Below are 26,453 nucleotides of genomic sequence, written 5' to 3' on the forward strand. Positions count from 1 at the left end.
GTGACATAAGAACAGTCCACCCAGGTAATGAGCCGCTATCAGAGAAGAAACTGCAGCCTCAATCACACTAAAGGGCGGTATGATGACAGATGCAAGATAACTGGAAGTGAGACATGGAGCATGTGTTAATTCAGAGTAGGACAATGCAGGGATAAAGAAAGAGAAGCTGTGGTAATTTTATCATTACCGCTCTTCCTGGTTATTAAACTAATCACTCAGACAGGAAACTTTTAGCCTCCATTTGCAAGTGTTATGACATTTAGATGTTCAAAATAAACACAGTCCAATAAACACACAAGTCTTAAGTGTCCAGATAGAAACATTTGAAAGATTCAGTGATGACTCAAATCACAAGTTAATCAAAATTTAATGAACGCAACCTCACTTAAGGCTGGAAGATGGAAATTCTGAATGTGAGTTTCTGTCTTTTACTGTCATATGTTGTTCTCTAAATACCAGTCAAATAGTACTTAGAAAACTAAAACTCACACCATAAGCACTACTATAATGGAATACACTGGAATTCATTTTTAATATTACAACCTTACATTGTAGAATATTGCAGTGTTATAGTATTATCAATTTCATTATTGGACACAGTTATTAATGTGAAGCATTTACAAAACATGTTCAGTCAATATCATCTAATTGTACATCTACTGTGTCAGTAGTTTCCATAAACAATAAATCATAATGACATAGAATAAATAAAAAGGGTGTGGGTTGCAAAATCTAAAAGAAAACAATTAAACCTGCAATTGATGATTTGTTTTGGCCATTTGGGTGCAGAGGAAAAAGGTTGTGAGTGAGTTACAACCCAGTTCCATGAGGTACTTTGCATCTCAAAAAAGTGAGTATTAACAAAAGTTGTCCAAAGGAAATGTTTATGTTTAGCCACCTGTTTCAACACATTTTTTCTGGACAGGAAGATACATTGTTTTATTTCCTTCTTCTAATCCGAGACAAAAACATGGGTCCCCATGTCTTGCCGGGCTGAGGAACCACTAAAATCCCGAGTTTGTGATGATAAGAGGACGAGGGGCCATTCTGTAGCTGCAGGGATGGCTTGTGAGCCGTCTGTCCATGACCAGGGTGAGCAGGATTAAATGTAAAGTATTTTGATAAAGGAATGGCAATCTCCTCCCACAGGTCTTCCGGTTCAGCCTCAGGACAGTCATTCAGCACCGTCTCAACCACAGCATAGTTCTCAGAACTGGATAGAGTACACGTTGAATAGACCACAACACCCCCTGGACGCACTGCTGACAGCGCAGACCTGTAAAGAGACAAATATTGCACTTCATGAGGAAAGACTTCAAATGAGCAAATCCACCGATTTCACACATCAAAGTCTGTTTACAGGTCTTGAGAGGTATGACTGCATATGTGGGGGAAAAAAAGTAGTATAAAACCTTTTGTGGCTCCAGAGGGAGCTGTGCAAAGTCTGATAAATTGCCTCAAAGTGATGGGTCTGAAGATGAACAAAGTCTGAGGCTGTGGAGTTACAAAGCAGTGAGACGTCTGTAGGTGCTCGTAGCTCGATTAACCACCACTAGCGTAACACATCTAAATCTCTGACTAAACTGTTGAGTTGCACTGTGGGTAATGTAGGCCCCAGGTTTTGAAAAGGAACAAGAATAAAGTGGAACAAAAAAAAAACAATATCTAAATGATCATTTCACACATCATTCACACATCTACAAAGCTTGAGTTTAATACAAATATGTCCCTTAATATACTGTATATATCTAAAGAGCCAGATATTTTATTAGTCCTTTCGGAAATTCATCATGTGACACACAAGCAATCGTCAGATAAATTAACAGACAACCAACAACAAACATCAACAGCTGAACGCCACATATCATTAAAGTGCGCTACATATCATCAACGGTGCAATTATTGGAAGGCATGTCTGTCGAGTTTCTCCTTCTTCAACACAGTAAAGAATTTGACCTTGACTGATATAACTGCAATTTGACCACATATGATACTCCATGGAACTCTCTTAGTTGTTTCCAGTTCCTGTGACATTCACATGTTAAAGAACTGAATTGACAGATGATGCAAATTGCCATCGGACCTAATGTAATTTCACTTTATAGCACTGTTTGTGCGTGAAACTATACAGCACAAGGGGGATATTTCATAATTCCTCATCTGAACCAAGGTTATATCACATACCCTGAGTAATAACAAGATAACGAAAGGAGAGGTGCCACAAGGTTAACACGTAGCAGACATTTTTTCTATGTTGGGGATTGGACTTACCTAAGCAGTTGAGCCTGGAGCGAAGGCAGCCCGGATCTTTCCTTCAGTCTCTGTTCCCCCTGCTGGCTGCTGCAAGAATACAACCAGCTCCTGTCATTTGAACATGGAGCATCGACTAAAACCTGCAACAGAGAGAGCAAGAAATGTAAACAGTTCAAAGTCTGAGTCATAATAATAAGCTTTATTTGTATAGCACCTTTCATACAAGAATTGCAGCCCACAGTGCTTCACAGCAAAAACATAACAATTAGTACAAGGACAGAATAAAAGCATTTACAGTACAATAATCACAGTGTTGATGTGAATGAGTCTGAAGTACCATTATAAAATAGCAGAATTAAAAATAGTATAAAATAACATTGGTTAAAGCCAGTTTTTCTCCAATATATTCTTTAATCTTTCACTTTTCCACTAATTGTGTAAAGAACATGTAAACACATTTATCAGAGAAACTTCCAGTTTGTTCCCGTGGTAAAACAATATTTGATCTCAAGTTTTTCAAAAATACACACTGAAAATGTATCCTAGTTACCTTTATACATTCAATGTTAAACCAGTAATAATTCACCATTAAAAGGCTAAGATAAAGAGATATAAAATATCACCATTACAAGGCTAAAGTAAAGAGATATAAAATATCACCATTACAAGGCTAAAGTAAAGAGATATAAAATATCACTATTAAAAGGCTAAAGTAAAGAGATATAAAATATCACCATTACAAGGCTAAAGTAAAGAGATATAAAATATCACCATTACAAGGCTAAAGTAAAGAGATATAAAATATCACTATTAAAAGGCTAAAGTAAAGAGATATGTTTTTAGCTGACTTTTGAAGATATTGAGAGAGCTTGCCTCCCTAATGTCTGCAGGTAAAGTGTTCCATAGCTTTGGTGCATAATTGCATCCCCAATTTTCTTTTGGATGTTTCTGGAAACATTTAATAAACCAGTAGTGGATGATCGTAATGTTCTTGGGGGCACATAGTTTAGAGATTAGATTAGAGAGTTGGCAGTGTAACTTGGTGCGGTTCCGTTTAGGGCTTTGTATACAGAAAGGAGGACCTTAAAGTCAATTCTAAAAGTTACTGGAAGCCAGTGTAGAGCAGCCAACACTGGACTGATGTGGTCTCTCCTCTTGGTTCTAGTCAGCAGCCTCGCTGCAGAGTTTTGGATGAGCTGAAGTCTCTCCGTTGTTTTTTTTGGGAGGCCGGTAAAGAGTGCATTACAGTAATCGAGTCGGCTTGAGATAAAAGCATGGATTAGTTTTTCAGCATCCCTTTGATTTATAAATTGTCGGATTTTAGCTATATTTCTAAGGTGGAAGAATGATGTTTTTGTCACCTTGTTTATGTGGGATTTAAAGCTTAGATCTGAGTCTATGATAACACCAAGACTTGTGACTTCAGGTTTAATCAAAGGAGTAACTTTCCCCATGTTATTCAGCATCATCTCTCTTTTTGTCACAGGACCTACTAGTAGGATTTCAGTTTTTTTCTCATTTAATTTTAAGAAATTATTGCTCATCCATTTATTTATTGCTGACAGACAGGTGGTGATGGAGTTAACAGCTGTAGTATCATTTGGTTCAGCAGAGATGTACAGTTGTGTGTCATCCGCGTAGCTATGGAAGCACACATTGTGTTCTCTAATGATGTCCCCCAGTGGTAGCATGTATAGGGAGAACAGTAATGGACCGAGGCAGCTCCCTTGTGGAACTCCAAAGTGGGCATCATGCTTCTCTGACACATGATCTCCAAGCCTGACAAAATACTTTCTCCCTTTGATATATGTTCTGAACCAGTTTAATACACAGTCAGAAAGACCAACCAATTTTCTAGACGATTAATTAGGATGTCATGGTCGATCATGTCAAATGCTGCACTTAGGTCTAGCAGGATAAGAATTGAGACCTTGTTTTAGTCTGAGGTCACTAATTATTTTAGTCAGAGCAGTTTCAGTACTGATGGCAGGCTCTGAAGCCTGATTGAAATTCCTCCAGGATGTTGTTTTCTTTAAGAAAGGAGTTTATTTGGACCGAGACTATTTTTTCTAGTATTTTGCTGATGAATGGAAGGTTAGATATTGGCCTGTAGTTGGTCAGCGTATTACTGTCTAGGTTAGGTTTCTTTCGCAAGGGTTTGACAACGGCTGTTTTGAAGACGTCTGGGAAGATGCCCGTTAGAAGAGACGTGTTTATAATATATAGGACGTGACTTGAAATGCTGTTGAATATCCACTTAAAGAATGCTGTAGGTATTGGGTCAACACAAGAGGTGGAGGAGTTACATTCCATCTCAGTTTTATGAAGCTCAGTTAATGTGATGCAGGTGAATGTTCCCATGGTTACATCACAATGTTTGCAGATGTTCTCTGTGTCTGCATCATAAGTGATGCTGGCTCTGATTGAAGTTATTTTATTATTGAGGAACAATGCGAGTTCTTCACACTTTGATGCAGAGGACTGCGGAGGGGTGTGGGCAGTGTTCAGTAGTTGATTAATAGTCCGAGAATAGTATTCTAGAATTTCCAACATTCTCTGTGATAATCTTAGAAAAGTAATCCTTTCTTGCCAGCTGCATTGCTTTACCATAGGCAGCCATGGATTCTTTGTAGATATCGTAGTTAACTGTGAGCTTAGTTTTCCTCCATCTTTGTTCAGCTGCTCTACAAGTCCTCTTAGTCTGAGTAACATTACTGTTGTTTAACCATGGGGAGATTCTGTCAATGGATTTCTTTTTGACCTTTAATGGAGCAACAATATCCGGGGTAGATGACAAGGTGTTGTTTAGATTTTCAACCATGGAGTTCATAGAGTTCAAGAGTGTAAAGGGAGAGAGAGAGAGACAGGATCAAACGAGAAAAGCAAAAAGGGAAGGAGTAAGAACATGTAAATAGTTGATGAGCGTAAAACAAGACAAAAATACAAATTCTGGAAGTCTGTAAAATAAGTCAAGGACATGCTCCTTTCCCCCCCACACAAACTTTGAAACTTTACACCTTAGCTGAGAATCTTCTGACAAAATCTGTCGTCTATCTATGCCACAAGAAAGCTTGAATCTGTGCAGTCTGTTTGAAAGGCATAAGAGTAGGATAGTTTTTGTTCACACTGTGTCTTACTCTCAACCTCTTCATTCTGTGCTTTCCTGTTTCCAATATTTTGGTCCATTATCAGTCACTATGAGTCCTTTGAAAGCTCCCCACCATTTGTCTGCCTCGTCTTGGCTCCTATTTTGAATAAACTCTTGTATTCTCTTCCGCTGGGCTTATTACCTTCAGTTCAAAGGCTTGTTGTTCTCATTCATCTCTAACCATGGCCTTGAAAAAAAAAAAAAAAACTCAATTTGTTGAACACTGAAGCAAAATTCAGTCACACGCTGACACAACCGTGACCCCCCCCCCCTCCTCACCTTGTCATATGCTCCTGCTTCACTTTGCCCAAAAGCCCGTCCGTCCTGTGCGGACACAATCACTCTGTTGGTTAGTGACTGAGGCAGAAAAGACTCCAGAGTTTTGGCCAGCCAGTCCCGTCTGTGGGGGTCAGGTTCATTACAGCAGAGAAGTGCTAGAAGACAACACGGGTCGGCATAACTTATCACTTGTAACCAGTATTCAATGCAAAGAGGCTATTCACAGCTGACACACATGCATTAGATTCAACTGCAGCAACCTACATGCAAAGTACATTATAAATATTTAAGAACTGCTTTTTGTGGAACGCTCTTATTGCCAAACACCTCTATCCTGGAAAATAGTGCCGTCAACTTCCCTTTACTGATACAGTAACTTATGATTTGGTGTCATTTCAAAGTTTAATCATTCATATTTATCAACTATAAGAGTTGAAAAATAAGAATATTAAAAATACCAATAGTTAACAACTAACATAAAGTTATAACTTGATGTATACACACAGTGTATAAATCATATTAGACCTATTTTATCTTCTCCTGCCTTGCGTTAAAACTGTACTGAATCCACTATCTTATACCTCTTGACATGACAAAAAACATCATCAAAAAGTTTGCAAAGTCCTTTAAAAATACTTGATTTACCTGGGGTGGCACACTGTATTATGGCTACGGCTTTGCCCCCAGGGGCAGAGCAAAGATCCAAAACCTTGTCTCCATCTCTAACTTGCAAAGCCAGCACTGGAAGCAGGGAGGCAGCATTCAGAAGATAGTACTGCTTCATCTGTCCAGGCCTGTGAGCCTGAGAGGGAAACCACAGTGGGTATGGATGGATGTAACATTGTAGTGTAGGACGGGGCAAACTGAGTGAAGGATCTGATTGAAGGTCTTGATCGAGCGCATGAGAGGTGCTGTCAGGTTGGAGACAGGAGTCATTGGGAGGGCACTTTGAAATGTCGTCAGGTGGCAACAGAGAGTCTTTTCCTGCTTGGTGTTTAGAATTTGACATTGTTGAGGAGCCATTATCAAGCAACGTGGAGACACCTTTTTGCGGCAGCAATGTGGAAAAGCCCTGTGATTGGAGAATCTGCGTGATGCCTGTCACAGTGCTGAAGCTGTTGAGCATGACCCCATACTGCCATGAGTGAGGGTCCAGGAGCACTGCTCTGCAGGAGAAAAGCAATCCCAATGAAAGAAGGGTACAAATGCTGTCCATGTGCATGCTGTAATAATTATTTTAAGAGAAACTGTACCTTGCAGGTGCCCATAGGTCTCCCAGTTCCTGACTGTACTGCTGGTCAAAGCAGTCCAGTACTGGCTGACATGACGGTCTTTCTTTTTTGCGCCTTTTTGTTACCTGTAGTGAATAAAGAAATCCTAGAGAGGTACACAAGTAGGCAGCATCCCTAAAGAACCCTCTGACAGGGCTCAATGGGACATTTTCTCATTCAAAGCTGTAAGTCCTATTTGAGTAACAAAAAAAACCATTTGGAGCTACATATAAAGAGCAAACATCTAGTGACCAAATACCAAAACATATCTCCTTTTGAAATAATCAATTCAAGTCTTAATATTCTAATTTCCAGGTTAACATTTTACTGACAAAAACCACCAGAAGAGTAAGATGTACATTCTAGTTTAAAGTGGATTTTTCCTTTAAGTTAAGTTCCAGAACACAAGCTTGAAAAAACTGCTGTCTTGTACACTCTCTACCCCTACTGGATGTTGAGTGTAAAAGCTGTCCTGTTAGAAATGACAACAGGCAGCCTGTGTGTAATAGTGTAACGAGTGACTGTGACTTTGTGTTTTTGATGAAGCATGTTAGCTTATATAATAAAACTGGTCAAATGTTTGCTCAAATCTAAGTGCATACATTCCCACATCCAGACAAGACGTGAAAATACAAAATAATGAAGTCTGAGCACTTTGTTGTTGCTGAAACGCTTACGATAAGATACAACTAAATATATCCCAAAGAAAATTGCTGCGTGACAATTGCAATACAAAGTGGGAAGAGTGCAAATAGAATGAGTGATGGCACACATAATTTTAATTGTAAAACAAGAAAATGAATATCTAGTCTAGTTAGAACTCTGGACTAATGCAACATGGAAAGCGATGGATTTACATTGACTATTGATTGAATAATAAACTTAGCAATATAGATGCACATATCTCAGTAAATAATAACCATCAATTATTTAGCTACGCTATAGTATGAATAGTATTTTATATTTTAAAATGTATAAAAGGAAATCTAGAAGGGCCAGTTTAAATGGGCCTGATGCAGTGATAAAATGAATAATTGTATTGTGAAATAGTCTTCACTGGGTTGTGTCAGGTGTGACTGCAAATGGTTTACAGGAGTCACAGGTCAGGTAGGAGGGGCCCTTAGCAGAATTTAGCTTAGGGCCCAAGGGAGGTTAGGACCGGCTCTGAGAGTGCAAATAAAAAGTCTAAGATAATAATAAGGTGCAAATCTGCACAGTAGCGCCGAGATTGAAAAGTGTCTGATGGTATGCCGTTATGGTTCAGTGGCATATGTCGATTCCTGGAGTTCCACCAGCATAAACCATTTCCTAACAGCAGTTGCCGCTTGAAAGTGGTATGCCACTGTCAGACTGTCACACCAGTAATGTCCCCTGATGGATATTTCTCCTAAATTTCAATTTTTTTCTGTATTGATTGACAATGTTTTGCAACATACCGCTGTAAATAAAGGATTGTATAACGTTAATTTCTCTCGTCTAACACCATAACCAGTCTGACTAATCAATAACAGAAATTTAAAGCCAAATAACTAAACAATACGTGTATTATGTTGCCATGTTTAAAAGTAGAATGTGATCACACATATAAACGTTGAAGATCACAACCAGGTGTGACATAGTATTTATTATCGCATGTTCCTATTAAACATGTAAAAAATAATACAAGTAGTATTAATTTAGTTTGCTCTAAATCAGGGGTCGGGAACCTATGGCTCGCGAGCCATATATGGCTCTTTCGATAATGCAATATGGCTCGTTTAACATTTTTTAACATGATTAACAAGTAATATATAATTATATTGTGACATTTTAAAGTAAAAACATTTAGCAGCGGATTTGTTTTTAGTTCTCCCCTCTCCTTTCCTCCGCTCTGTCTCTGGCTGTAGGTGAAGGTGTGTTCACACGTGTGTGCGTAGGGGGCGGAGCCCCGCCCTAAGCGAAACCGAGCAGAGGAGAAACTGCACAAAGCAAGCAATAGACCGGGGGTGTCAAACTCAATCACAGGGAGGGCCAAACACGGTCCACATTTATTGAACAGGATACACATATTGGATAAAGTGCAAAAAGATATGGAACATATTTAAGTCAACTGCAAACGGATTGCTGAGCAGTTCAATTTAAATTTCTGAGCTGCAAAGTCGGCAAATGCGCTCAGTTTATGAGCAGAATGCTGTCGGGAACACAGAGGTGGAGATGGTTTGTCAGTGTTTGGAAACACGCAGTGACCAAAGTTTCCTTCTGCATCAGAGTCTCCCACAGGCAGCTCGGCTTAGAAAGCTCTCACTGCATCACACATGTCCGTGATCACACGGCCCTGAAGCAGTGAGATGCTTCGTTATGTCGCACAAACAGTCCAGCTCACATCGCCACTTTCGTCCCAGAGATCTGTGGTGTCTTTCCCTTTGCTTTCCAAAAACTTTCATTTCATTCACACATTTAGATACTTCCTCAAATGTCTTTTCCCGTGGTTGTTCCATGCATTGATGTAATTACCAAAACCGGCGGGCCAGTTATGACAGACATAGGATATTTTCTCGCGAGACGGATATAATTGCCTTGAGTTTGACACCCGTGCAGTAAACACTGAAACGTGCACATAAATGAGATAAATAACGTAAGCGTTTAGTTTATTTAATATAATGAGATAAATAACGTAAGCGTTTAGTTTATTTAATAAAAGAGCACATGTTCAATGAAACACTGATACTGCTATTAGTAATCGGAGACGTGTTATTCTTAAAAAATGCACGCATAAAGTTGCATTCAAATTTATATATTTTTATATATGGCTCTCAAGGAAATACAAAAAAAAATATTTAGCTTGTATGGCTCTCCCAGCCAAAAAGGTTCCCGACCCCTGCTCTAAATGTATGTAATTGATTAGTCACTACCTACGGTTGCTAGGCTAACAATCTGGTGCGACAGTTTGACAGTGGCATACCACTTTTAAGCGCACCTGCCGTTAGGAAACGGTGAATGCCAGTGGAACACCCCACCATACCGCTCCATGGATCGGCATAAACCAGTAAACTATAGCGGCATACCATCACACCCATTTTATCTTCGCGTCACTCAATCCAAAAGTGTTCGTTTACCTGATTGTCAGGGACTCCTTTTTGCCCATTCAGATGTAGAACAACGTCAGGACCCGTGTGACAGTTAACCGACCGCCACAGAGCTGTGTATGTTAGCCTCTGAGGTTTTAAGACAATGATCCTCTTCGCACTGTAAAACCAATGTCTTAATAACATATTTATACATTCGGCTATCTATTTTGCTGTCTAATTGACATGTCCGATTATATTAATTCTAACTTGACTTTCTTTCATAAACCCAAACCAAACCTCGGGCACACGTACGTCACTCAAATCCGTCCGCCCTCAACGCTGACTGAGTTTAGTTCCACCTGACAAACAGCTGATTTTTCTTTCGCCACAGTGTCAGTATTATCATTATTTACGTGGTTCGTTAACAAAGCACCCACTCTTCTTTGACGCCTCTTACAGCATCAACAATCATTGACGTTAAGAGGCGATCACTGGATGAGCAATGTCAGTTTGTGTAAGAAATGTTTCAGTAGTTCCCAATTTGTGACATCAGAACTTCATACTCGGGGCGAAACCAACGTTTCAATTAAATGTTTCCCCGGTCCGTAGGCCTACCGTTCTGCTTATTCTCTGGACACAATTTACGTTAATGTTACGACGGAAATATTGGATGAAAACCTTGGTTTCGCCCCTGAGAAAACACTAAATAATTATTCCGGGCATATCAGACATCACTGGCATCTCCAACCCGCTGGTGGGTGACATAAATACGTTTTAATTTCTCCCTTTAGGTTTATGTAGGAACGCCAAATGACCGATTTGTAACATCCCCAAATAGTTACGTGATGTGAAATATCCTGTATTCTATTTATCTGCAACATAATGGTCCACAGCAGTCACCCATTTCCCTTTCTGTCAATAAATTGGCAGTCACTTTTTTTTTTTTTTTTTTACAAACATTGACATTAAAGATGTGATCTGCGATTTCCCCCTGGCTCCTCTTCACATAAAATATCAGCAGGGGTTTGCATGTGCTGCTGCTCAATGTCAGTCACTTGTGTTACCTCATTAACTGCTGAGGTTTTACCTTCAAACATGCAGGTCGGATCCACTCTATGCATTAATCTGGGATACTTAACACACCTTTAAAGTTCATGCTCTTGCCACTCTTTAACCACTTGAGGTTCTCCAAAAACTACTGTGAACATTAGTGCAGCTTTAGAAAGGTAAAAGGAAATGTTGCATACTGAGGCAGAATTTGTTACAAAGGTAGCAACCTATGTGCAGCTAATGTTAGCCACAGAGGCTAGCTATCTTAAATGTACTGTTGGTATGAAATAGTCAGATTAACTATATATTTTTTAATATTAGGGTTTGAATTATTTCATATTTTGTGTAACTGTTGGACTTGCCATTATTTGAGAAACAGTGCCACTGCCACTTTGAATCTAAAATCAACATAGACAAATAAACCCAATACCATTTACAAATGCAAACACGATGAATTAAACATTTTACTTCCGTTGTTGGTTTAATGTTTAACAAAAAACATTTGATTAAATATACAATACAATTGTAAAACCAATGTTTACAAAACCATGTAAACAAATGATTTGGATTTGCCAGAGTCTCTTACATCAATGAGTTCACAAACTTAAGAAACACCAATGAACAAGAATGAGCAACACAATAAGTTGACATCATCGCACCATTCAAGGGCATCTCAAAATGCTCATTCTTATTAACATTGTGATGTATCCCTTTACAGCAAATGCCTAACTGGTTTACATGGCAAACAGAATAAGGAATGCAACCATCAGACAGAAAAGACCCATAGCTTCAGATAGAGCGAAGCCCAAGATGGCGTACGAGAACAGCTGCTGCTTCAGAGAGGGGTTCCTGTTGAGAAAGAGAGGCAGCTGTGACAAATTGGAGGTACAAAGTGTTACAAATACAACAGCCAAGACATTTCAGATGAGCAGACAACCCCAGTATCTTCCAAGGTTCCCATGAAGGACTTAAAACATGTGACAAAAAAAAATGTCTATTAATAACCCTCAACAATGTTGTAGAATTTATTTTTATACCCAAAGACAAATTCTTTTCACTTAAAAATTGTATTAATTTCTTGACCATTTAAACACTTTAAATCAAGTATGTGTCCATTAGTTTCATAGTTAATGCTATTACTATTTAAAAACATCTAATGGCAAACATCCTAGATGTGAAGAATCACTAAAAGCTAATTAATTGTTCTTTGACCAAAAATCTCTGTTCACCAAATTAAATGACAGGTTTTTATGACATGCAACATTCCCTCCCTGGTCAAGATGCCCTAAAATGACAGATGATGCGAGTTTGTGCTTCTCATAGTTTTGAAATATTAAATAATTAAACATATATTCTATTCCTGTTTTGTAGGAAACATTTTGATTATTTAGTATCATTATTTTAGTTAATAATGCTTTCGTTAAAAAAAATAAATTAAAAAAAACCTTCAGCTACCAGGTCAATTTCTATAAAATGGTAGAAAGGTGGAGGGAAGGGCAGTGTTTTTTTTTACCAGGGAAAGAAAGGCTGCAGAGGCAATTGTTCTTCGTTTTGTTTGCTTGCTGAAAATGTTAGGATAAAGCGGAGAAATGTCATCGTTGCCTAGATAATGGACTTTTTGCCTGCGTAAGATTTGCTCCCTGGTGACAGTTTTGATTTTGAGTTAGTTTTTTTGTTTAAGTCAAATTGGCGATACAATGCGTTTAGTTTACCTGGCATATCCGATAATGAGGCTACCGAACACAGTTCCAATTCCAGCTCCAGATCCAGCCACTCCCACAGTGGCAGCTCCTGCTCCAATGAACTTTGCAGCAGTGTCGATGTCACGGCTCACAGCACTGGTCTGGAACGCCCGCACCGCCACCTGCTGCTGGGAGGCTGCAATGCTCTGTGGTGCCAGGAGTGAAGCAGTCTGAAATACAAAAACAGAAGTGAGGTTAGTATGAAAACAAAACGGTACAGGATCACAGAGCGGCACTAAACATTTTTCTTCTATATGAAGTAAGATTTATTTCTAAAAACTAATCTGTTTTGATAAGATCCCCTGTTTGTTATGTGATGTTAAATATCCTGTATTCTATTCATCTGACACATAATGGTAATGGCAGTCACCCATTTCAGTTTACTGTCAATAAAATGGCCATCTACATTTTTACAAACATTGACATTAAAGATGCAATCAGTGATGTTTCCCTGGCTTCTCTTTGCACAAAATAACCATAAAATATCAGCAGGGGTTTGCAGGTGCTGCTACTCAATGTCAGTCACTTTTGTTACCTCATTAGCTGCTGAGGTTTTACCTTCAAACATGTAGGTCACATCCACTGTATGCATTAATCTGAGTTACTTAACACACCTATAAAGTTCATGCCAGTCAAACTTTGACCCCTGAATCGGACTGTAATGAACTATGCTCTTGATTAAGGTTCTCCAAAAACTCACAAGATTATTAGTCCAGCTTTAGAAATGTAAAGGATATGTTGCAATGGTAGCAACCTGTGTGCAGCTAAGGTTAGCCACAGAGGCTTGCTAGCTTAAGTTTAATGTTGATGCAAATTTCAGCACTGATTTTGCAGACAACAAAACGGAAACGGGGCATGCTACATTTAGCCTCTAATCCTATCCCCTCATCATGAAAACATGCCTTCATAAAACTGTGTTACTTTGTTGGGTAGCTGCATTAAACAGCCTTGTGTCTTAAATACTGTATTAGCTATGGGTAATACCTACCTCGGCTTTCCTGCCATCTGAGACTACCGAGAGTGGTCTGAACAGTGCCCGGGATCCAGCACGGACCTGTATGAAGAAAAAGAAACAAATACATGTTTAGTTGAGATGGTCATGCTTTGATTAGTAATATACCAGCATGCTATACTGATATCTATCTGTATAACTTTAAATTAGCTAAAAATACATCTACTCTGCTCAAGACAGAATTAAAAGACAGACAGAGACATTCAGCTTGTAGTAAATATGGTCAGATGTGGAAGTAGTATTCAAATACCATAGTATAAAAAAAACTCCATTACAATTAAAAGCCCTGCATTCAAATGTTCCCTCAGGTTAAAGTATTCATACCGTTGCTGGCGATGCTATATTATATAGTTGAATCATCATCATCGATGTATTAATATTAACGGTGAAGGTGTCAAGGTGAAGATAATTTTAACATTCTTTTAATCAGCAACAATGGACAATATTTTGTATACTGATATCATAATCAGATGATAAACTGATAATATGAGTTATATGCTAAATGTTAATTTGAAAAAGTAACTACAACTATTAAATACATGTAGTTAAGTAAAAAATACAATAGACCTCAAATGTGTCCTTAGTAACGTTCCACAATATGATGTTATCAGCATAGATAACAGTGACCCTTCATAGGGTTGCTTCTGCTAACAGCTCAGATTTCTTTGAATATGACTGATTCTCAATAAACTACATACTATCGTTTAAATGTAGATACAGATTGATATCATCTTAAAACGATGGATAAACTGTTGCACACGGAGTTACAGTGATAGGCTGAGGCTTGATAATGTCCAAACAAGGACGTCCTTGCAGGTGTGAGCACTAGCTGACTTTAGCATGACTCAAAGACGGCTACATGACTGAGTGCTAGTGTTAGCGAGCTAATTTAAACATGCTGGTTGTTTGCCCTTTCCTGAACAAACACTTGAAGCTTTTTGAACATTGTCACGACTAAGCACAATATGCATTCATTGAGGCAGTATCACTCACCAGAGAGGGCGTGGAGACGAACTTAGCACAGGCATACATAACGATGAGACGTAGTGGGCAGGTCAAGCAAAGGACTGTCTGTGGAAAACAATACATACAAGAAAACAATGCATAAAAACAACAATGAAAACATTCAGTTGGTTTACCCTGTAACTAGTTTGCTCATTAAGAAAGTACAAAATGTGCAAAGGTACGTGGACACATACAAGTAAGGTCAAGAATAGCTGCAAACCGAAAAATGTCGCTAAAAAACAAGCTAGTTGTAAAATCACAAGAGCTGAGCAGTGCCGTGATTAATAGAGCGACAAATATAGAGAGTTACAAAGAATCAACACGATAAAATGTTTAACTCACACAATTCGTGACTGAGGAGGTTAGCTCTCACCGGTTTGTAGTAGAGGTCGAACACACGAGAAACATGCGCATGCGCAAATGTCACGTCAAGGGGTTGATATCCGGTTTCCTGACGTATTTTATTTTTTTATTGAGGTGAATATATCGACAATTAACACTTCTTGAAATACAGGCTACAGTCGACAGGAAATATGACTTGAATTATATACAATAATAATGTAGTAGCATAAGAAAAAAAGCAATAAAAATAAGTCTTTACTCTTCCATAGTCGCTTTAGGGGTCATCGTCATCATGAATTTCCAGTTCTTCATATGACCTAAGGAGCGATGTTGCATGTTTAATCTGAAAGCACTGACATGATTGTCGACAAGATCAGTATCAGGTTGATCAATATCAAGTCACTCTTAATGTCCTTATTAACAAAAACCAATATTGTGTCTTGTGAGAAGTGCAAGCAGTTGGATTTTTTGGTTGACAGCCAGTCCTGTAAATACTCAGAGTTGTATACAATGGGAGAACAGATAATCAGTAGTTTCAATTTCAGTAAACACAAAGGTTGCAGTTATTGTGATTAACATTAAATCTTAGTCTTGGCAGTTCATCAGATGGATACATATTATTTAGAAAATCTCAAATTAACTTTTGCTAATTGCTAAATGTGCTTTTATGAATAAACATTTTGCCAACATCATTATCAAATGTGTCTTCTTTTCTTGTGTTTTTGATTAAACCAAACACCAGATATGATCAATGATCTGCAAAGGTCAGACTTTCTTGGTGTGAGAACAATACCAAGATAGGTGTAAGGTGTCATACCCACTCCAGATGGCCTTTCGTGACAGTACAGCATGTTTAAATGCCTTTCCAATAAAGTTAACCAGCACATGGTGCACAGACACGCTGACTGTCTCTGGCACTGCCTGCAAAGAGAATGTATTATTCACCTGCAGATTAACACAAACAGCTACTTGTCATTTACTACCCCATAGAGACCATTTTAACAAATTGCTATACTGTATTTACACCCATTATATAATTGAATCCAATATACCACGACTAGAAATTACAGCCTTCAAAATGCGCAAAATGTTGAATCAACACATTTGGCAAAGTCCCAACACAACATGTGTATAGGCTTTACAAAGGTATTTTACTGTACATCCTACAGTATTTGACATGCTGTGAGTGTCAGTGAGTACTAATGAAATATGAATATAAAGTTTATGAAAATGACCAAATGAAACCTACTTTTATCTTAGTAATTATAGTATCTTAGTCTAAGTATGTTATCTATATTAAAGGCTAACATTTTGGTTAATATTAGCCGATTGCAAATATATCAGTGTATTTGTCAGCCGATAAGTATCAAGAAATAATAATACAAAAATAGATGGATGTGCATACTATGAGCTTTGGCCTTAGCTGTCATATCCACGTTATTTAAAGCAATTATATAAATATTAACAGTGATAAATAGATTAGAATTAGAAAGAAATGCAAACATCAATACCATTTATACTTGTATCACGATTGTTTACTGTTTTTATTGTTTATCTATTCACATTTCTCCCATAGGCACAAAGGGGAAAACAGGCTACATGATAATGTTGGAAAAACACCCTCGCAATGACTTAAAAGGTTCAAATGTAATGTAAGACATAAAACCACAAGGGGGCACTAACACATCATGCAAAGTCTGCGATCGAAACTGGAAAATGACATTCATTATGTTCGAGAACATATATGACAAATATGCTGGATGCTAGATTGAACATGAACACACATGCATAGGTAACATAGAGAACATTTACCTGAAGTCATTTGAGCTTCAGTATAACGAGATTTGACTCCATTAACGTTTTACACAGCCTTGACATTTTAAATTGAAAGCATATTGCATTATCCAACTAAGGCCTGGATCAGTAAAACCAGGCATTATTGATATAGGTCAGGCCTGTCAGCTGTGAAGTATGACATCTGCAAGTTCAAGAAAATATGTTTTTTGGCTGCAGCCTTCATTTCTTCAGACAGCCAGGTGGTGGGTGGAAATATAGGGACTGAGTGTTAAATGTATGCCAACATGTGTTGCATTTTCACTGCTAAATATAAGTATTCCTTCTGCATATAGTCAACAATAAATTCAAGTGTGATCTTAGCCTAGGGCAGCAACAGACGACGGAGTCAATACCAAATATTTTCGCATGTTATACCTTTATGCATGTATAATGTGTGCAGCTCCCTCATATTAAAATTAGATTTCCAAGATATGGTATACTTGTATTGACCTCCACCTTGCAGAGACCATGAATCTCTGAAACTCATATTAATGTAAGCAAGACAAGCGATTATATTTCCATAAAAGCTTTCACCTGGTCTATCTATATACATTGAGCCCTCATAAACATTAACATCTTGCATCATGTGGATATCCTTCCACCGTCTTTAAATGTGTCTCCTAAATTAACATTAAATATTTATATCACTCTAGCTTTAAGTGGGCTTCCCCTCTTCAAGGATTCATCTCTGGCCGCCTACTCAGAGGTAGCTCTCCATTTGGCGATGCGGAAGGGAGATTCCTTAGCTCTTCCAGCCATACACCCCCTCCTCTGTATGATGACACCGTTACGCACCACTATAATAAGCGGAGACGTGATTTTCTGGGGCGAATCCCTGCCGACGTCACTCCCAGTCCTATATAAATATCCCGAGCAGCGACTCTGATCAGACTCAAACAAAACCGCTTTTTCGTCAACAACAACTCTTCAAACCAAGGATTACTGGATTTGCCATCGTTGGATTTTATTCACAACACCGTCTTTAATACTGGTGAGACATTTTAATCTTTAGTTGTATTTTGCGTTTTTATGTTGAGTACTGTACATGTGGTCAGGTCAGGTCGAGATCTTTTGATTTTTTCTTCTTCTTCATATTTGCTTAATCATAGGATATTCTGCCTGAAGTTCATTTTATACCATGATTTACAATGATAAACATGTACAGTATGTGTGGCATTATCTTCCACGACTTTTACACTTTTTCTTTATCTAAATGTAATTAAACACAAGAGCATACATTTACGCATGCATGTCACATCTCTCCACAGATCCTAGGTAAGCACAATGACTTTGAACAAGGGTGACAAATTGCGGAACATGGACAAGAGAAGAGGAAGCATGCCTTTCCCCATGAATCTACCAAACCTACACCGGAGAAGCATGCCCGTGGACGACCGGGACCTGCGCGCCACGATGCCACAGACGGGGCAGACCGACGACCTGTCCAACCTCCTGCGCTGCACGTCCTACTCCCCGACCGAGCAGCACCGAGGCAGCTGCGCGTCGGACTCCTCCGACTCCGTGATCTCCACCAGCAGCGAAACGGAGTCCCAGGTGTACAAGGTGGTTCTCCTCGGGGAGCACAGGCGTCGGCAAGTCCAGCCTGGCACGCGTCTTTGGAGGAGTTGAGGATGCTGGTCACGACTGCGATGAAGCAGGTAAATGATGATGCTGAGGATGAGTCATCAACCCCCCAACACGCACACTCATAGACACATACTCCAGATGTTTATTGTCTATGAATGCACTGATTATCACTGTCAAAGGTTAATTTAGTCTACATAATACTGAACAATATACAATGCAAATATATTACCAACTCATGGAGAGATTGGAGATCAAAGGGTTAATGAATTAAGTACATTTCTGAGATAAGCATCAAAACTTTGGAGTCCACTTTCTACTTTTTGAATGATCCTACCATAATCTTTAAAAAGAAACAACACCACTCAAGCGTGAATATGTGGATATTTTAGAAATGCATAAAAGCCACATGAAGCTCTTTAATACAGATGTATGCATGAAGACAGTCATTAAGTTTAGCTGATGGATTAGAAGAGAGAAAAGTGTTGCATTGATTATTGCTATTTCCATCTACAGTAAAGCACCAGCCCTGCCCGCAGTAGTACACCTGTCAGAAACACATCCACTAGCATAAAGGAAGGGAAAATATAAAAGGCCAGTGATGACTTGATCACAGGCTGTGATCAGCTTTCTGCTTCAATGTGTAGACTACAAAAGGGAAAATGTGCTAAAATCAGTGTGAAGACAAGCAGCAACAAACAAGACTGTTCATACAAGAGATGCTTTGCCCCTCTTTGTCAGTGTGTAACAAAATATTTCTTTTTTTTCTTCCTCAGGAAACACTTATGACAGATCTATCGTGGTGGATGAAGAAGATTCATCCATTCTGTTGTATGACATCTGGGAACAGGTGAGTTATATATTATTTATGCAATGTTTGCTCCATTTAAATTGATTCATGGATATTGCATTAGGAAAAGATGGGATCAGCCATGTATGATGCTAAACTCTGTATCTGCTTCTTTGCTGAAGGATAACAGCCAGTGGCTGAAGGAACAGTGCATGAAGATGGGAGATGCCTACATCATCGTGTATTCAGTGACAGACAAATCAAGCTTTGAGAAGGCGTCAGAGCTGCGAATTCAGCTGCGCCGAGCCAGACAGTCAGAGAACATTCCCATAATCCTTGTGGGCAACAAGAGTGACCTGGTGCGGTCCAGAGAGGTGTCTGTAGATGGTAAGTCAGTATGATTGTAAACTTTTGAACCTGAAATGTTTCACCGATGTGTGATGTGTTTAGATTATATTGGTTTTAAGCTCAGGGGAAGTGGGTTATGACGTTTGATTACTTAAAAAAATATATATATATATAATTTGAAAGACCACATTTTCAGTTTCCAGCCTTAATCTGATTTCACTTCTAGGTTTTCTTAATGTACATCTAGTCAAAGCACTCATTTTCCTTCCTCCATATTCTCTTTTCTCAGAGGGGAGCGCCTGTGCAGTGGTATTCGACTGCAAGTTCATCGAGACGTCTGCATCCCTTCACCACAATGTGCAGGACCTTTTCGAGGGCATCGTCAGACAGATCCGCTTGAGGAAAGACAGCAAGGAGGAGAACGCACGACGCATGGCCAACTGCAGGCGCAGAGAGAGCATCGGCAAGAAGGCCAAGCGGTTTCTGGGCCGCATGGTTGCACGCAAGAACAAGAAGATGGCTTTTAGGCAGAAGTCAAAGTCCTGCCATGACCTGACAGTTCTCTGAGGAACAGACGACACAGACATTTTTTCTTTGGCCTCTGAAGACCAGACGCTGTGTGTGTTTTAACACTAACCCTAAAGGACTAATAGAGCTGTACAGAAATATATTTTTTATTTTTTAGACACCAACCGAAAGAGGACTTAAATAACAAAAATGACACTATTCAATTCATGTTATGAAAATGGTGATAACCTGCATGAAGCTTTGCAAACATTTCTTTTATTTCATTATTATTATTTTTTGTCTGCCTTAAACATGTTGCTGTCGTAATATGATCAGTCTGTAGGAGAAATCCCTCAAAGACTTGTTGTTTCTAGTGAGTTGCAAAGATTGCCTTGTTGTTGAGTTATTGTTGTGCACCTTTATTGGAGGGGATTGATGTATATACTATAACATGATGCTGGATGCAACATACATCTCATTATCCTAAAAGACACGGTAAAGGATCACAATACTTGGTCATCTGGAGTCATATTTACTTGAAACGTGATACGCAGGTTCGTGCCTCGGCCAAGTTAGTGAGGAATAGTAAAAGATATGAGAAAAGTCTGTTTTTCTATGTTGTTCCATAACATTGAATTCAGGTTGTGAATGTATGAGTAAAGCAATAAGTTATATTAGTCTTGTGAACCATGACATTGTTTAGAAATTCTTTGTTTACGTTGATTTCCTTTTTCAATAAAATATAAAAACAAAACATACAATCTTCTCTGTCATTATTCCTGAAGCAAAGTGTTCCGCAGAATGCATCAGAGAAGAAGGAGATGTCGGTCAGGTCATCCTCGTGAATATTCATTTGATCGTATCAGTGAACTGGAGCCTCACTGGCCATTGGTTTTACAGGAAGGAAACAAGGTAGTTAAGCATGTTAATCTGAAGATGTTAACCATTAATCCACCAGAGGAGTACAAGAATGCAATTTTTCCACCCAATTTAAACTCCTCTCGCACCTCTCGGAGGGAACACACACATCGCTCGGAGAAGGTAAGACACAAAACCTTTTGTTTGAAATGGGAAGATAAATTATTACGATTTTGCTACTCCTGCTGTTTTTGCCACATTTATCATTGTCACCTTCTGCTGTTGTTGAGCTGCAGCATATCCAGTGTTTGTTGTTATACTTTAGAGGCTTGAATTGGAGTTATAGGAGTATATAGGGCATAACAGTTACACACTGCACCCTAGCCTGTGATTTTGTATTATTACAGTATCAGCAGCTGTATCTAAAAGATATCCAAGTAAATTACATAATCTTGACAGCCTACTTGATTTTAACAGACAAACGTTTTACTTCCAAATCAAACGTGGCTTTATTGGTCTTCTGTGCTACTTTTAATAGTGGGGGCTTTAAACGGCTTTGCAGGTGGTTATGTATTTAAGCAGGTTGTCGGACATGTAAAAACTGTGAAATCTGTGTGTATGAAAGATAACTATGGTGGTGAATCAGTAACGAGACATAAATTGTGTTGATTGTTGGGCTGAAGCCATGTGGTTTGAAACACGGTGAATATGCTTCATTTACAGGGACTCATGGCTGACAGAGAAGCTACGACAATGCTCATCATAGCTCTCATAGTAAGATCTTTCTGCTTTATATATGTTTTATTACTTTTCACTGTAAGACTTACTTGCAAATTACTGCATGAACAATGAAGCTAAGACACACTGAATATGTTGTTTCACAGTTGGTGATACTTTACACATTTGCACCATGCTCTGGAGCAAATGTTAAAATTGGTGTCCCTGAAAACTACGATGGTATTTTCCCATGGTATCTGGCCAAGGTAAGGCATTTCAATTTTCTTGAATTCATCCTAAACAAAGGTTTCTTCTTGTACTCATAGCCTTCTGATAAGAAATTAGATGTGTAATTCTTATATATTCTCCAATCTTAACCTTTTTTTTTTTTTTTAAATGTACCTTTGGTGATTAGAGTGTCTACTTGGAAAATCTCCAAGAGCATTTTTATTCTCACATGTCACGTTCATTATAATTATTTGAAATGCAGGGACTCTAGGGTCAGATGCTTAACAAGCGTCAACAACTGTTGGAAAGGTTCCAAAGATCTTGCATATGAGAGTGATTCTTCAATATTTAATTTAGTTTAATGCAAAGCACACTTTCCGTTAATATTGAATACATTTCCTATAGATTAATAAAAACATCTCCTGGCAACCCTTTGAGCCAGTTCATCTTTTAATGGTGAGGAATATGGTGAAAAGACAGGTAGGCAGAAAACGAAGGTATATTAAACCAGAATCACATCAGTCTCTTAATTCTCTCCTCTCTGCACTAACTTTAAGGTTGATGATGTATGAACATGCTGCCGTCATCACTAGACTATTATTGGAGCATTCACAATGACCCAGCTTCTGCATTCAGTCCTGCTGCTTGGCAGGCGAGATGTTTTGTTCATACATGTCACTCATCATCCTCTGGATTATGCAGCAGCATGAGTATCTGGCACTTTGATTGGTTGTATTGTGACACCATCACATCTGGACTGAAACATTGTCATAATTTGAGTCTTTGTGTTGATCTGAGAGTCATTAAAACGTTTTAAATAGCATGTTAATGGCCAGAATGGATGAGTTGGATAATAACCCCACTTTGTGTTATAAATGAAAAAGGACTCAGCAGTTGCTCCAGATTAGTTCAAAGTAAAAGCTTTGTGTATAGTTTGTTCACCAGAGAGGGCTTCGCTTGTCAGTTCTCCTATTTTTACTTCTTGAATAATCAATTTTGAAAACTTTATAAATGACAAAAGCACCATGTTAATCATGTTGTAGGCTTCTGTGAATGACCAACCCTGACACACCACTGGCTCTAAATGTAAACATTTGGATCCTGACATATTTCTACTTTAAGAAGACTTTCATTGAGGGAATTCCAAACATCTCAACCTTTTGTCCATACATATCCAAGCTGAGCCTTCCTAGAAAGCTTTACAAAGTTGTAGGATTGTTATATCAATCATTTAAAGGATATACTGAGCGATAATCTATATGTTTTGTATAAAACCAACAATGAGTCCATCTCTTAAGTCTCTGGTACTCAGTCCCAAGCCCATTTATACCCACTTAAGACATAACCCTTTAAAAATAGGTCACAACTATATAATTTAATTCAGAAACAGCTCAGTAATTCACTTGAACAGAACATTATTCAAACAGCAGTAAATTGTGTATTTGTTGGGGACTATTGTTAGCAGTGGATTAATAAACAATAAGTGTGCTTGTGAGTATTTAAAGAAGCAGGATGATTAGTGTGGAATTTAATCAAAATGAACTACAGTGGCCATTTTCACCCTGTGCAATGGAGAGGCTCATTAATGTGTTTTTAATAGTTTTTAGACTGCGATAACTGCCTATGTCCCAGAGGAACAAGCTGGTTGGATCAATTCATTGTTGGTTTTGGTCTCTTCATAGGATTTATTGACAGTAAGATATACATACAATATCACAAGACTTATCCTTTAAGGCAAGTGGCCATCAGCTGCAGCCAGTATGGGTGCTGTATGATTGTGTCTCTTAGTCAAAATTTCACCACACCAAGTAAGAGTTTCATCTTAACTGAGCATGAGACGTTTCAATGAAGCAACATGTGAACTCGCTTGTAGTTTGTGAGCAAATGTTACCAATGTGTTCCTCACCTTCCCTTCATTTTATGTAATACTCATGCTTTTATGTACTGTAAATACTTCATGTTTTTTTTTCTTTTCTGTTATTGTTTAGTTCATGTGGCTTGATTTTAAACAGGAACACAAACGGATGTTTTTTTAAACTTTTGTTCTGTTCTGTGCAGCTCCATAGCCTGCCAGGTAATTACAGCGACCTGGTGGTAACAGGGGATGATGAGGGGATATTCGGAGTCGACGCTCAGTTTCTGTTTGCTCTAAAACCCCTGGACAGAGAGAAACAGCCGTCTTACTCTCTGCAGGTAGCATGTCATAACGTATCATATAGTGACAGCAATGTCCCATACGTGTCTTAGCTAAACAGTTGTTACAAATGAATTCACTCAAGATGGATCAAATCACAGTAACAAATATAATTAGTTTCTTATATTCTAACATCATGTGAAGTCTGTATGCATATGTCCAATAATGAATGAAGAATGAATCCCTTTTGGATCATTACATTCTCAAGGGAAGGCTGCATGTTGACACCAGAGTGCAGTTATTCAAAGATACCTACAGAATGTGTGTTTGTGTGTCTGTATAACGCAGGTGTCCTTCAGAACATCACAGCACCGTCAGAGCTTCACTGTCGAAGTGTGTGTCATCGACAAGAACGACAATGTGCCCACTTTCATAGAGGAGAGCATGCGAGGCAGCGTGCAGCTCGGGCTTCTCAAAGGTACGAGAACCTTGTGCCGTGTTGTACAACAAGCCTCACATTTGTCAGTTCTGCTACATGGAACACAAAAACTCATTCAGCTTTGCCTAAACAATAGAGAACATGTCTAATGTATCCCTGGAAACGTCAATTTACCCTTAACCTCTGTATTAATGGAATCAATGACATGGCATACTGGATTGGTTTTTATTATTATTGCATCACTTTGTCTTATGTGCAAATCAGGCATTTTGTATCTGTATCATCTTTTAACTTGGGTATCAATACACACATATATATATATATATATATATATATATATATATATATATATATATATATATATATATATATATATATATATATATATATATACATATACATATACATATACATATATATATATATATATATATATATATATATATATATATATATATATATATATATATATATATATCCATGCTCTTTCCTTTTCTCTGAATTGAGAACGTTAATCTGCTTTGAGTTTGGGAGAGAAAGAGAGAGAGAGAGAGATGTCTATGATACAGAAAACACCATGTTTGCCCCTGCACCACCTGTGTCTCTCAGGGATCCCATTCATGCATGTGGATGCGATGGATCGTGATGACCGCAACACTGCCCACGCTGAGCTGCGGTTCAGCCTCATGGAACAGACTCCCAGGATTCCCTCCAGCCAAATGTTCTTCATCAACTCCATCACTGGAGAGGTTTCCCTCACGGAGGAAGGTCAGTCCCAACTAGTGACTGTAGAGAAAGTTAGTGTCACACTCTGTTTGTCCCCAAAGGGAAGTTTTCATTTGCATGTTTATTTCAGGGATCTCACACTTAACTTTTAATTGAACATTGCCACAAATAATAAATGCAATCCATTAACATTTTGCATTGGCCAATAAGAAACTGAAAGTAATTGCAGTACAGAAATGTTCATGTATTGTTGCCATTACATAGTTTGTCTACCAGAGAACGCTTACAATATTCTTCAAATGTAAACTAACCTGCTCAGTACCACATTTTTTAAAAAGAAAAAAAGAAACCCAGTATTTGTTGGGCTCTAATAAATACAGTGCAAATTTGGATTAATGATTTTCTCAAAGAGATGCTGAGCAGAGATATGAACCCTCTCCTTAAAAAGTTGAATACTTGTTAAATATAGCCTACTTATTGCAGTTGTTGAAATATGATCAAAAGGTAAGAAAAGTTTGATTTAAAAAAAAAGAAAAAGCTTCTGCAAAACATCCTGTAAAACCCAAACACGAGATGTTTCGTCATTTATCTTGTTAGGGTTCGAGTTACTTGACATACGGCCTTACAGCATGTTATAAATAAATAAAATAAAATAAATACTGTTACCCTAGATGCAGTGACGTCCTGTATGCTGGAGCTATTTCTGTAGCTCTGGTATTGCACTTTGTTACGGCTTGGCAGGAGTTGGATGACTTTCACACTTGTCCCTTCCGGCCCACGCTGCTGCTGGTTTCCACAGAGCTTCAGCAGTGAGAATCAAAAATGATTTCCTTTATTTTCTACTGTAATTTTCAGGCCAGCCGTTACTGATGAGTATGATTACCTTCAGAAGTGGGTTGTTTCCAGTAATCTTTTCCATTTATGCAGGAAATTGAAAATGAAGTGATGAATAAAGCGCTCGTGTTCATGTTAAATTTAGCAGACAATGTGGGTAATGTCTCAGTAATCTAATGGAAAATATAGTCCGCTCTAATTGTTGTGTGTTGCATAAACCATCACATAAGTTGTTATTTCTTTGTGTCTTTAATTTAGTTTTTTCCCCTTTGGTTCCATACTTTTCACACATACAGTATTAGG

General features: G+C 38.3%; 4 protein-coding genes across 7 annotated transcripts in view; 2 read left to right on the plus strand and 2 right to left on the minus strand.

The window, feature by feature from the left end:
- Window positions 1-348: 348 nt before the first annotated feature.
- Window positions 349-10,363, minus strand: nsun3 (NOP2/Sun RNA methyltransferase 3). Its single transcript, XM_029455372.1, has 6 exons — window positions 10,047-10,363; window positions 6,934-7,037; window positions 6,326-6,846; window positions 5,681-5,835; window positions 2,272-2,393; window positions 349-1,276 (listed from the first exon to the last, which is right to left on the minus strand). Exons 1-6 carry the CDS (start codon window positions 10,200-10,202, stop codon window positions 940-942), a joined length of 1,395 nt encoding a protein of 464 aa, XP_029311232.1. The 5' UTR covers window positions 10,203-10,363; the 3' UTR covers window positions 349-939.
- Window positions 10,364-11,498: 1,135 nt separating this feature from the next.
- LOC115006466 (ATP synthase F(0) complex subunit C2, mitochondrial-like) lies at window positions 11,499-15,252 on the minus strand. Of its 4 annotated transcripts, none has more exons than XM_029428734.1 (5): window positions 15,181-15,252; window positions 14,796-14,873; window positions 13,779-13,844; window positions 12,761-12,960; window positions 11,499-11,897 (listed from the first exon to the last, which is right to left on the minus strand). In XM_029428734.1, the coding sequence occupies exons 2-5, from the start codon at window positions 14,832-14,834 to the stop codon at window positions 11,783-11,785; spliced, it is 420 nt and encodes a 139-aa protein (XP_029284594.1). In that variant the 5' UTR covers window positions 14,835-14,873; window positions 15,181-15,252; the 3' UTR covers window positions 11,499-11,782. The 4 variants fall into 4 exon arrangements, with proteins under 4 accessions (XP_029284594.1, XP_029284593.1, XP_029284596.1 ...); XM_029428733.1 differs by having other exon boundaries at window positions 15,150-15,227; XM_029428736.1 differs by having other exon boundaries at window positions 14,796-14,869; window positions 15,150-15,211.
- Window positions 15,253-17,815: 2,563 nt separating this feature from the next.
- rrad (Ras-related associated with diabetes) lies at window positions 17,816-20,972 on the plus strand. The gene is given in 6 exon segments (XM_029428768.1): window positions 17,816-17,976; window positions 18,254-18,560; window positions 18,562-18,643; window positions 19,346-19,419; window positions 19,542-19,746; window positions 19,997-20,972. Coding segments are annotated over 5 exon segments (930 nt in total). The 5' UTR covers window positions 17,816-17,976; window positions 18,254-18,269; the 3' UTR covers window positions 20,275-20,972.
- Window positions 20,973-21,780: 808 nt separating this feature from the next.
- Window positions 21,781-26,453, plus strand: part of cdh16 (cadherin 16, KSP-cadherin) — a 28,506-nt gene continuing 23,833 nt past the window's right edge. The window contains exons 1-5 of the mRNA XM_029426690.1: window positions 21,781-21,846; window positions 21,957-22,055; window positions 24,076-24,210; window positions 24,500-24,629; window positions 25,200-25,358. Coding sequence (XP_029282550.1) covers window positions 21,781-21,846; window positions 21,957-22,055; window positions 24,076-24,210; window positions 24,500-24,629; window positions 25,200-25,358 — 589 coding nt within the window. The remainder of the gene's footprint in view (window positions 21,847-21,956; window positions 22,056-24,075; window positions 24,211-24,499; window positions 24,630-25,199; window positions 25,359-26,453) is intronic.

The sequence above is a fragment of the Cottoperca gobio genome, chromosome 3 (genome assembly GCF_900634415.1).
Source record: "Cottoperca gobio chromosome 3, fCotGob3.1, whole genome shotgun sequence".
In the NCBI taxonomy this organism is placed as follows: Eukaryota; Metazoa; Chordata; class Actinopteri; order Perciformes; family Bovichtidae; genus Cottoperca; species Cottoperca gobio.